General features: G+C 28.8%; 1 protein-coding gene across 2 annotated transcripts; it reads left to right on the top strand.

Moving 5' to 3' along the window:
- The first annotated feature begins 439 nt into the window (after nucleotides 1-439).
- LOC113849593 (probable protein S-acyltransferase 14) lies at nucleotides 440-7,704 on the top strand. Of its 2 annotated transcripts, none has more exons than XM_027479602.1 (7): nucleotides 440-1,001; nucleotides 1,553-1,769; nucleotides 1,852-1,943; nucleotides 5,218-5,341; nucleotides 5,416-5,501; nucleotides 5,810-5,875; nucleotides 7,561-7,704. In XM_027479602.1, exons 1-7 carry the CDS (start codon nucleotides 792-794, stop codon nucleotides 7,678-7,680), a joined length of 915 nt encoding a protein of 304 aa, XP_027335403.1. In that variant the 5' UTR covers nucleotides 440-791; the 3' UTR covers nucleotides 7,681-7,704. The 2 variants fall into 2 exon arrangements, with proteins under 2 accessions (XP_027335403.1, XP_027335402.1); XM_027479601.1 differs by having other exon boundaries at nucleotides 468-1,001; nucleotides 5,810-5,881.
- The last annotated feature ends 3,808 nt before the right edge of the window (nucleotides 7,705-11,512 follow it).

Here is an 11,512-nt window from a genome sequence, read left to right as displayed (position 1 = left end):
AAATTTTTATATATACAATTATAAATTATATTAAAAGAAATACAGAAAAGTGTAAGTTCTTTCGATGAAAGAGAATTCACCCATCCATCGTTTTCCACCCTTCTTTGAAGATTTCAGTCTGATAATTTGAATCTGTCAAGTCCTCTATACATCTCACATCTAGATATTTGACCAAAATAATGCAGCTGTTGGATATTCCATCGCCTATTTATAATAATAATAATAATAATAGCCAACAACTAACTAATCAACCAATAATTTTATTTGATAAAATAATGATAGTAGTAGTTAGAAAGAGAGAATTTCACATCACAGTAATTTATTAAAAAAAACCTTCAAGTGTAATTACTAGTACTTCTGGCTAATCACCAGTTTATCACTTGTGACATAACCTTGGCTCACTTTCTTGTAATAAATTTTCTAAAAGAAATATATATTAGAATTTAGAAGAAAAGAAAACTAAAAAAAAAAAAAAACACACAGCATTTTCATCCCTCTCAAGGTGCTGTGTTCACTTGCAGCACCCGAAAATCAAAATCGCCACCCTTTTTCCACCCAATTTTCTCCATAAACCCTAGATTTACCTAACCCACCGACCGAATAAGAAATCCACGACGCGAGCAACAGATTTGTTTTTGCTCCGAGGCTGTTCGTGTCGGAGCATCGCCATGTTTTTTGTTCGAGGAAATTGATGATTTTTCTGGGCACTGGGTCGTGTTTCGTTTGTGGGGTCACCGCGAAAAGCGATAAGTAACGAGCTTTGGGGTTGAATCGTGGTGGGTTTCTCGAGTATGCATAGATCTGGAGCTACGATGGCTTGGAACGTGTTCAAGTTCTGCACGGCTCTGCGAGGATTGGGCTCGATCATGATATTGTTGGTTCTTGGGGTCGTTGGTGTCACTTATTATGCTGTTGTTTTGACGAATTATGGCCCTGCTTTATATGCTGGAGGGTTTGATTTTCTAATTGCCTTGGCTGTGTTGATCTTGTTTCATTGCTTGGTAAGCTTCCAGGACTGTGGTTTTTTGTTTTTTATTTATTAATTTTTTAGATTCTTTGGTTTTTTAATGGGAAATTCAGGTTAAGAATATAAGTTATTTGTTAATTTGTTGGAATTTATTACTTATTAAAATTAGCTGCAAACAGATAATCATGATCCTTTATAGGGTTTATATAATGAGCTAGAGTATGTTGTTTATTAATTTTTTAGATTCTTTGGTTTTTTAATGGGAAATTCAGGTTAAGAATATAAGTTATTTGTTAATTTGTTGGAATTTATTACTTATTAAAATTAGCTGCAAACAGATAAGCATGGTCCTTTATAGGGTTTATATAATGAGCTAGAGTGTGTTGTTCAAATGATGATTCTGAAATGATTGAGTATTTTGAGAAGCAGTTGAAGTTTGAATATACTGTTTGAAATGTGGAATAGAGATTTCAGCTTCTCATAAAATTATGTAATGTAGTAGTTCAATGCATTAATGGGATGTCGTTTCTTTGGTATGTGAATGAAGTGATATCATAATTTGGAATTTTTGTCATGATTATGCAGTTGGTTATGCTATTATGGAGTTACTTCTCTGTCGTTTTTACTGATCCGGGTAGTGTCCCTCCAAACTGGAGGCCTATGATTGATGCGGAAAGAGGAGAGGCTGATCCATTAGTTGGGTCAGAATTCAGTAACGTGCCTTCTGATCCCAATCAACGGGTTCGGTACTGTCGAAAGTGCAATCAACTCAAGCCGCCTCGATGCCATCATTGTTCAGTTTGTGAGTTTTAACATGTGTTTCCATTTTTGTGTTGCCACGTTGGGAACAAATCAGACTTTGACGGTTTTTGGCTTTACACCAGGTGGGCGTTGCGTGTTGAAGATGGACCACCATTGTGTGTGGGTAGTTAACTGTGTTGGGGCTCTAAATTACAAGTACTTCCTTCTTTTCTTGGTATGGACACCTTAGCTGGAGTTATTATTTTATTATCTAGTTATTACTCATGTGAAGTATATTATTTCTCACTTGCAATGATTGTATTTGATATCTCTGATTTGCTGCAGATCTGTGCTAATAATCTTGTGCTACTCACTGGGTTCAATAAGTTAGAAAGTATAAACATACACATACTAAATTACTTCTATCATGGTTTAAAATTTCCTTTTCAGTCAAGAACTTAAATATCACCAACTAGCCATGTTATTGAATTATGGAATGTGTATCAAACTTCTCTGTTTTTGAGTTGGATAGGGGCCCTTATTCTGGACAGTCCTAGTGATATTCATGTTATCATTTGCAGAGGTGTTATGCCAATCATGGTAGTCAAAATCGCGTTTTGGATCGTAGAATCGATTCTACGATCTCCAGCCACGCCTCCGTGCTGAGTCGGTGTTGGGAACACGAAATGGTGGGATCGTTCTTGCTGGGACATAAAAACGTTGAAAACGCACAATTCCGATATGCAGAGAAGAAGATATTTTGGGCCAACGACCCGCGACCCGACCCGACTTCATTAAAGGAGTTGGAACCCTAAAATCCCAAAAACTCCGCGACTTCTTCCTTTCTTCTTCATTCTGTTCAGCGAGACTTTACGTCTCTGTTGTGCAACTTCTCTGCGTTTTTCCGGCGACTGTGATTTGGCTCCCCGACTGGATTTTTTATGTGATTTGGTCTAGGATTTTCTGCTTTCTGTGCTCTGTTTTGGTTTGCGATCCCTGTAGCTTTCGCTCCGATGACTGTATCTGCTCCGGCGAACTTGTCTATGCCGGCACTGTGCTTTGCACCGGCGACCTTGTCAAAGTGGAGCATTTTGCTGTGGTGGTCATCCTAGTTGTATTTGCAACCATCGGAGCCTCATTCACAGTGCAACAGTGCCGCTGGAGTATAAGTAGTCAACTTTTCCTTTCTATCCCAAGAATGAAGCAAATTTTAGGGTTTTTTAAGGGTAAAAAAGACTTCTTAATTTTTAAAAATAATCTGACTTTCCCTTTTAGCCCTTAAAATGACTTTATTTTAAATCTTTTTTAGGAGTAAAATAGTCTTTCTAACGGAATACCTTACCTTATCCATCTTTTCCTTCTTCTCTGTCTCTGTTTTTAGCATTTTCTTGTCTCTGGTTTGAACTCTTCCCTCATTTGTCTTTGTTTTACTTCCCCATCTTTATATTTATACTATTTTACATGCATTTATACAATTTTGTAGGATCTTACGATCCGTGTTACAATCCTACAAGTTACGATCTTTCATCCCCTCTCCGATCCTACGTAAAATCTCGATTTTGACTACCATGATGCCAATGAGAAATGTTTCTTTGTTAATGGACCACCTTTAGGGTTTAGGTGCCCTTTTGTTTTTTGTGTGCAGTTTTGGGATGCATGTATATAGGGAAAAAAAAGTAAGTGAGATAGAAATAATTGTATAGGGTGTCAATTTTTAATGGTTCAAATTACACTAGTACAAAAAAGGCCTTTTATATCGGTTAAAAACGACTTTTAATGTTGATTGGTGAACCTATGTAGATAAAAGGGATGTAGTAAGTGGGGAAATTTTACATCAGTTAACCAATCGATGTAGAAAACGTAAACATTTTACTTCAATTCTTTAACTAAGAAATGTTATTTCCGTTGTTCATCAATGGTGTTAGTGTTCTTCATACAGTTTAGAAATGTTTGTTAATGTCAATAGCGTTGATGTTCATTCCTTACATGTCAATATTTATTCGGTATTTAATGTTCATTGAGTCTGTTAATGAAAAATATGCGGTATTCATTGTCAATGTTCATCAATATGTAGTGTTCATCTTCAATCTTATTCGATATATAATGTTTATTATCAATCTTTGTTGAATCTGTAAATAAAAAATTTACAATGTTTGAAAATATATGATCTTCATCAATGAAGAAGAAAACACAGAATGAAGCAAAATAAAATCATTAATATACCTAATAAGAATTTGTTTTCATTAATGGCGTAACAAAACATATGATGAAGTAAAAATCCTAATAGAAGCTTGAGAATGTAAGTAAAAATATGTGTTCACCAACTCCAATTTATGTTATTTCACTAGCATGCACCTTTGAAATATTTCATTTTAAATTAATTCTACATCAGTTCTAGAAATAATTGATGTAGAAAATATTTTTTACATCAGTTATTTTTGGAATTAATGTAAAAAGTACTTTCTACATCAGTTGTTCTTGAAACAGACGTAGAAAGCACTAGCGCGCAAAAATGAAATATTTCCATTTTAAATTGATTCTATATCGGTTCCAAAAACAACTTATGTAAAAAGTATTTTCTACGTTAGTTTCAAAAATAACTAATATTAAAAGTTCTACAATTTTAATCGTAAACTTTAAATAGACATAACTTTTAGCACATTACTCTAATTTATGCATATTATATATCTATTTCATATTACTTTTTGAGATCTATCTAATCCAAAAACCCTTTACACAAACTTCTTTTTTTTTCAAAATTCTAACATTTTCTTTATTTTTTTGTTTTTTTTACTTTCTACATTGGTTATTTTTACAACTGATGTTAAAAAGTTTCTGTTATTTCAAAAATGTCACCGCTTTTTTTTATTAAATCGGTTATTTATTAACCAATGTAAAAGCCTGTTGTAAAATGTCTTTTTTGTACTAGTGTGATGGAACTCTAGACTAATAGTGGTGGACTGAAAGTAGAACTTATTTATGACAATGAAGAGTGGGTAGTCTTAAAAGTAGACTTGTCATGTTTCATGGTTTAGAGGCTAAGCTATGCTGTCAGAAACTTTTGTAGTCAATACCCCTAGTCAGAAACTTTCTTTGGGAAGCTAATGTTATCCAAATTGTGATATTGGTTTTTTTGCTAATTATTCACCTTGGGAGCCATAGTTGATGGGGAGGTGAAGGGAAAATGGCTTTTTCTGTCTAAAGTAGCGAATAACAGAAGCTATTTTTTTGTTGCTTTTAATTTCAATTCCAGTGGGCAGATTAATGTGAATTTCATTCTAGGTCTTAACATTATGTTCATGATGCTTTCCAAGTGGCCCATATTGAGGCTGTGATTATTTTGCAAATTAACACGTGATTGGTATGAAGTGTATGATTTGACATATACGTAGTAAGTCTTCATATTTTTCCGGTTACAATAACATTGATAGATGTTAATTTGTTTAATTATTGCTGCCAGCTCAAAATACTTACCTTGGTTAATATGATTTGATTAAATCTTATTGCAGTTCTACACTTTTCTTGAGACGACTCTTGTGACTGCATCCTTACTGCCGCATTTCATCGCGTTCTTTAGTGATGGAGAAATTCCTGGAACACCTGGCTCTCTTGCTACAACTTTTCTTGCTTTTGGTAGGGTCGCAGAACATGGTTCTAGCTGTTGGTTCGATCTATGAATTTCTTTAACAGTGTTGGATTACCTGCAGTTTTGAACTTGGCCTTTGCACTGAGCGTCTTAGGATTTCTCATCATGCACATTTCTTTGGTGGCTGCTAATACGACCACTATTGAGGTAAACTTTTGCATAAAAATAAGCTAGAGAAAATTGTGTTCTTGTTTTTCTCTTTTGATTTGGGAAAGTAGATCCCTAATACATTTTTTTCATGAGTTCAACATGAGGAAACTGTTCTGCTCATAGTAGCATTTGAATTGAATATTATATGACACAAACTGTACCCGATGGTGCAGAGGTAAATGCTTTTGTGCGAGTGTGTTGTGAAAATGTTACTGTATTCTTCTATATAATTCTTTTGTGTGCTTTTTCTTATTGTATTAAGAATTATTTATCACCGACCAAATTTTGTTCCTCATTGTGAGCAGGCATATGAGAAGAAAACTACTCCAAAATGGCGTTATGACCTTGGTCGTCGAAAAAATTTTGAACAGGTCTGTGTATGTTGTCTTATACTCACTGACTTGCACTGTTTTACATCACTCTCTTTTTACGTTTTGTTTTGGTTAATCTTCCTGCTGACTGCATAAAAATTCTCTGATAAATGCTGTTAAAACTTGAATAAAATCCATTTACGATAACATGATCTTGCTGTTTTGAATATTGAAAAGACAATGGCATCTCTATCTAGCTAGCATGAACTAATTTTCACACAGTTCTTTTGCCACCCTTTTTCCTCGTGTGTTGGTTACAATCTAGCCAGTTGAAACTAATGGTGTAAACAAAATTTCATTCATATTCTTAGGTCTACCTCTTTCAAAGTAAGAATGCTTGAAGCAATAGCATAATGTGATATGTGTAGGTTTTTCAAATATTCACTTATGCATGTTTATGTTTGTAAAAGAACTAGATATTCAGATGAAAGAACAACTCTTTTACTATGTTTCTGTGAAAATAAATAGAAAATAATTTTACTCCACTGTTGTTGCCAATAAAAGTATAGACACTGCAAAATGTTCGTTGGATCCTGTAATTTTTTATCTCTTTAAACTTTTGTACTATTTTAGGGTGGTCATATTGTCTCTACAAGGAATCATGGTAACTTCTGAAAATTAAAGGGCAAATTGACAATCTTCAAAATTGGTTTGCAATTGTTTAAGATAAACTAGTCGTATAATTCTGTTTTTTTTTTTTTTTTAACTAGTGTTTATTTATTCTTAGTTTGGTTTAAAATTTTCTTTAACCAGTTTTAAAATCATTTACAGATTTAAATATATAGAATGAAGCAACATAGATAAGGAAAGATTTTATTTAATATTTAAAAGAATGTCAAGAAATAATGTAAAAAAGAAAACAAACCATTCATAACAATGGAATACAATAAAACCAAGTTTACATTGTTTTTGTTTTTAACCAGTTTTTGAAGTTTATAATGCTCATGAAAAACTTAAATTTAAAAACCGGCTCCATGGTACCTAATTATCTAGTTTTTTAAGTTTGGCAAAGCCCACCTTAATGTCTGTTTTAATTTTCTTTTTAGGATTTTTGCTAGGGTATGACTTAGCGAGAAAAAAAAAATTAAAAAAAAAAAAAAAATATATATATATATATATATATTTTATTTTATTTTATTTTTTCCTTAAAAAAACTAGTGTAGTCTATTATAACCCATTACAGTGGGTCCTTCATGGGCACGATAAAAACTGTATACCACTTTCCAGAAGGAACATATTGTGTTATTTAATAATTGGAGAGGATTCAAATCCGATATTGAGATAGTTGGGTCATGACAAATAAATACATGTGCTAGTAGACCATGTGAGTTGTGATGTTTTTCTTTTTGAATCTCCTATTCTGGTATTATTATTGAATTATGTAGATTTAAATATGCTTTTGATTTGTATATTTTGTGAGATTTTTATTTTAGTCGGATAGCGTTCTTGGTTTTATTCCTTAACTTTTTAAATTCAGTACCTTCTGTCTTTGATAATGATGTGGCTAATTAAGTTGTCAAGTGTTAGATTTCTTATGAGGTTTGTGTCATGATTAGGGTCTAAAAATTATGAATTTAAGAATAAAATAAATAAAGAGTAAAGTCAAACTTTGATATAAATAGTTAAGTGAATTATGGAAGATCATTAGGTCACATTATATAATTGATGTTGGTTTGATATATCAGGTTTTTGGGATGGACAAGAAATACTGGTTGATACCTGCTTATTCTGAAGAAGATATTCGAAGGATGCCAGCTCTCCAAGGTCTTGACTATCCATCAAAACCCGACTTTGATTCCCAATAGTTCTAAAGCATTCCAATATATATATATATATATATAAAGAATATATTCACATGATGTAACAAAAATACATGCAGACCCGAGAATCCTCTACTTTCACTCTCTAACAGAATCTAGCGTGTAATTAAATCTGGGACCCTGCCAATTAGATCACAGACACCTTCTATGATGTTTGATTATTTTTTTAAGTGTTTTTTTAAGGTGCTTCTGTCAACTTGAAATGAAGGGGTAGCAATTGGGGGCAGGGTGGTGTCATGTTATGGTTTGACGGGCTAATGTGTCTCTGTTACCATATTGTTAGGAACTGTTCGTCATGCAATGCAATTCTCTTACCTCCTATTTTGTTTTTACAATTCTCTTACCCTTAGTGCTGAATTTATTCAATGCTTGCATCTGAGTAAAGTTTAATTAATGTCAACGAGTCAGTTCTTAAATGCTTTAAGTAAATTTTTGGTCAAGTTTTTTACTTGGAATTGGTTGTTAAAACAATATTGTTAGGATTTAGTAGTGAAAAAGATTAGTTTCTGTCATTACCGACGATGGTTAATTTTTTTTGGTTTCTTAATTTGTTAAGAACTAGATTTTAACAAATATTTAGAAACTAATTTTAATTGTAGCACCTTTTATAAGAATAAAAAATTTATTTAAATCTTTATTTTTAAATATTTTTATATGTCATATGTTGTTAGAATAAAGGTTAATCACATGTTTGATAGCAAATTAAAGTTTTAGTAATTAATTCAATATTTAATTGATAAAGGTTAATAATAAAGATTAATTTTTAACTTGCTTAAATTTGATTTCAAATTTTAACAATTTCTTTGAATAAATATTTATTTTAGTCCTTTAAATTATTTAGTGTAGATCATTTTACTCTTCAATTTTATAAAAAAATTCTATAATTTAAATTTTTTAAAAAGTATTTATTTTAGTCATTTTTATTTTATTTTTTATTGTCAATTTGTCTATAAAAAATAAAATAAATATTTAATAAAGTTATAGAATTTTTGTAAAAATAGTGACTAAAGTAACCAGAATTAAAATGAATATTTATTTTTAAATATAATAATTTTTATTAAAAAATTATTTAAGCCTTTCTAAAAGTGTAAAAATACAATTGACTCATCATGGTTTCTAAAATGAACCAGTGGAGTGGAGTTGTTTGGCTTTTGGTTGTGTTGCGAATTGCGATAGATTAATCTCTTAGTTATAATGTGAGAACAATAATTTAAAATAATTTTTATGCTTCCTCGTATATTATGACAGTATTTTATGACATTTTACATGTAAAACAACTATCACATTTAATTTTGTTAGCAAAGTTAATAATTTATTTTTAAAAAAAATATAAATATATTTTAATATCTAAAATATTGGAAGAATTATAATTATTAATTTAAAGAGGATGTACAGTATCATCTCAAGTTTTTAGGTACAATAACAAACACCTAATTTAAAACATCCCGTCAAATTAAAAAAAAAAAAATGAAAGAAATGTCCACCATAATATAGTTAAGATTGAGTTATAAAATTAATGGTCGTAGAGAATTATCCTAATGCTAGATAAATGTTAATGAGAATAAATAATTATATTATTAAATTTTTTAATATCATAGTAATGAAAACGTATATATGTGTATCACATTATATTATTTAGTCTTTTATATTTTTATGATATAAATATGTTCTCACATATGAAAATATTTTTTTAAATTTTTTTGAATGGCCTATTTACTATTATAACTATTTAATAATTAATATGATAATAATGCTAAATCTAATTTAACATATAAACCTATATGTAGTTAAATCCTAACAGAACGTCACTAAAGAAAATTCGCGAAATCAAAGTAGAATCGAGAAATTAAAATAACAAACATTATAAGTTGTATTTCAGATGCTGACTTACATATAAATTATCCTAAATACGATTTACGTCATAAAAAAAATTAGATAATCATTATTTACAGGTGTGAGTCACAAATTAATATTGAGAACTCTAAAATTTTTAAAAAGAATCTTAAAATATAAATACAGCTCATTCACTTATTTTATTTATGCTTTGAACGTATAATTTTTTATTTTAATATAAAAAATTAATTATATATATTTGAAATAAAAAATAATTTTAAAATTTTATAAAGACTAAGTTTAAGTATTCATAAACAAAATAATTTTGTAAAAAGATTACATTTTTATTATATTGAAATTATAAATATATAAATATTTCTCTTCTCAATAAAAAATTATTATTATTAATTAGTTGTTAATTTTGTTAACATTTTTCATAATATTTCTATGATCATATTTCATGTGTTTTGCCAAATCCCAAACGTTACTTTAACCTCTTCTCCCATTGCCAATATTCCAAAACCTTCTTATGATAAAGAACTGCGAGCACAAACAGACTATATAAGAGAAGATGAAGAAAGGAAATCATTAGTATAGTATGGGCTGAAATTTCATATACAAATTAATTTCTAAATTTAGATAATAAAATGTGTCACGGCAGGGGTTTAATAAAAAAATTAAATAATTTATAACTAGGCTTAAGAATTTATATTTTTCAAAATTAATATTTTATGAGTCACTAGGACTTAAAAGTCTACACTTTCTTTCCATCTTAGTTTACACACACTCAAAATCTTAGTATACATGAAAAAGAAAAAGAAAAAATTCATGATTGTGATTTATTTTTCTGTTTCATATCATTCTTAATGAAGAAGAAACAATTGGATGTTGAATTCTCATTTTATTTATGTAATTCAATGTAATACTTCCCAAAATCTTAATAAATTGACCTAGTGGCAAGGAATTTGGATAAATGCATTTATTATTGTTTTAATTGATGAAAAAATGTCAATACAGTAATACAAGACAACAATAAATAACAATAAAATATTTTTTCAAATTGCAAGAAAAATTTAAAAAAATAAAAAACACAAATTATTCATATTAAAGAAATAATTCAATATAATCGATAAGAAGGTTCTAATAAAGTTAAAGCCAACAAAACATTATAACTCTTATTATTTATGTAAGTTAAGTAAGAGTATCAAATAATATTATTAATTTTTAAAAAAATTTATATCTATAATTAATGAAGTAATTTTTTTATATAATTTTCTTTTTTTTCACACACATATACATGAACACATTCCTCATTCTATAAATGTTTAATAATATTTTTTTATTTTAAAATTTAATATATTTTTCTAATTTTTAAAAAATCATAAAAGTAATTAATAGTATAATTTTTTTATCAATTATCATAAAAAATAAATGAATATTTTAAAAATATTAATATTATTAAAAAATGTTTAAATCAAACTGAGATACCTTTTTAAAAAATATTATATAACATTTTTAAAAATATTTTAAACATACTAAATATATTTATAATATTCTCAAAAAAATAAATTAAATAAATATATGATTCATAACTCTAAAAGACTAATAAATAAATTTACGCACTAAAAACCTTGAATAACTCAACAAAGTATGTATATTTGTCAAACAATATAAAAAGTTTAACTTAATTTTGTTTTATCCCAATTTATTTTAACTAAATTGAGAAAAGTTAAATAGTCCAATATATATTTTTTATAATATACTTAAGAATAATTTTACAACAATCATTTATTTTAGACAAAAATAACACAATTTTTTAAATATATAATCAATGACATATATAAAGATCAAAGAAATGAGAGTTATAAATAAACTAATTTTATATACGCTTTTCAAAGTATATACAATAATTTTATATATATATATATATAACTGTTGATTATTAAATACATAAATCAATTAATATAAAAAATCGTTAATTTTT

Source organism: Abrus precatorius, unplaced genomic scaffold, assembly GCF_003935025.1.
Source record: "Abrus precatorius isolate BTA unplaced genomic scaffold, Abrus_2018 Scaffold9, whole genome shotgun sequence".
NCBI lineage: Eukaryota > Viridiplantae > Streptophyta > Magnoliopsida > Fabales > Fabaceae > Abrus > Abrus precatorius.
The sequence above is the reverse complement of the archived record's forward strand: the minus strand, read 5'-3'. Positions and strand labels throughout refer to the sequence as shown.

What these genes read in the sequence shown, in the direction of transcription:
- LOC113849593 (XM_027479601.1), top strand. Translation starts at nt 792, where the DNA reads ATGCATAGATCTGGAGCTACGATGGCTTGGAACGTGTTCAAGTTCTGC. An exon ending in ATGCCATCATTGTTCAGTTT is followed by an intron (nt 1,770 to 1,851) that starts GTGAGTTTTAAC and finishes GCTTTACACCAG; the next exon opens with GTGGGCGTTGCGTGTTGAAG. An exon ending in CTAATACGACCACTATTGAG is followed by an intron (nt 5,502 to 5,809) that starts GTAAACTTTTGC and finishes CATTGTGAGCAG; the next exon opens with GCATATGAGAAGAAAACTAC.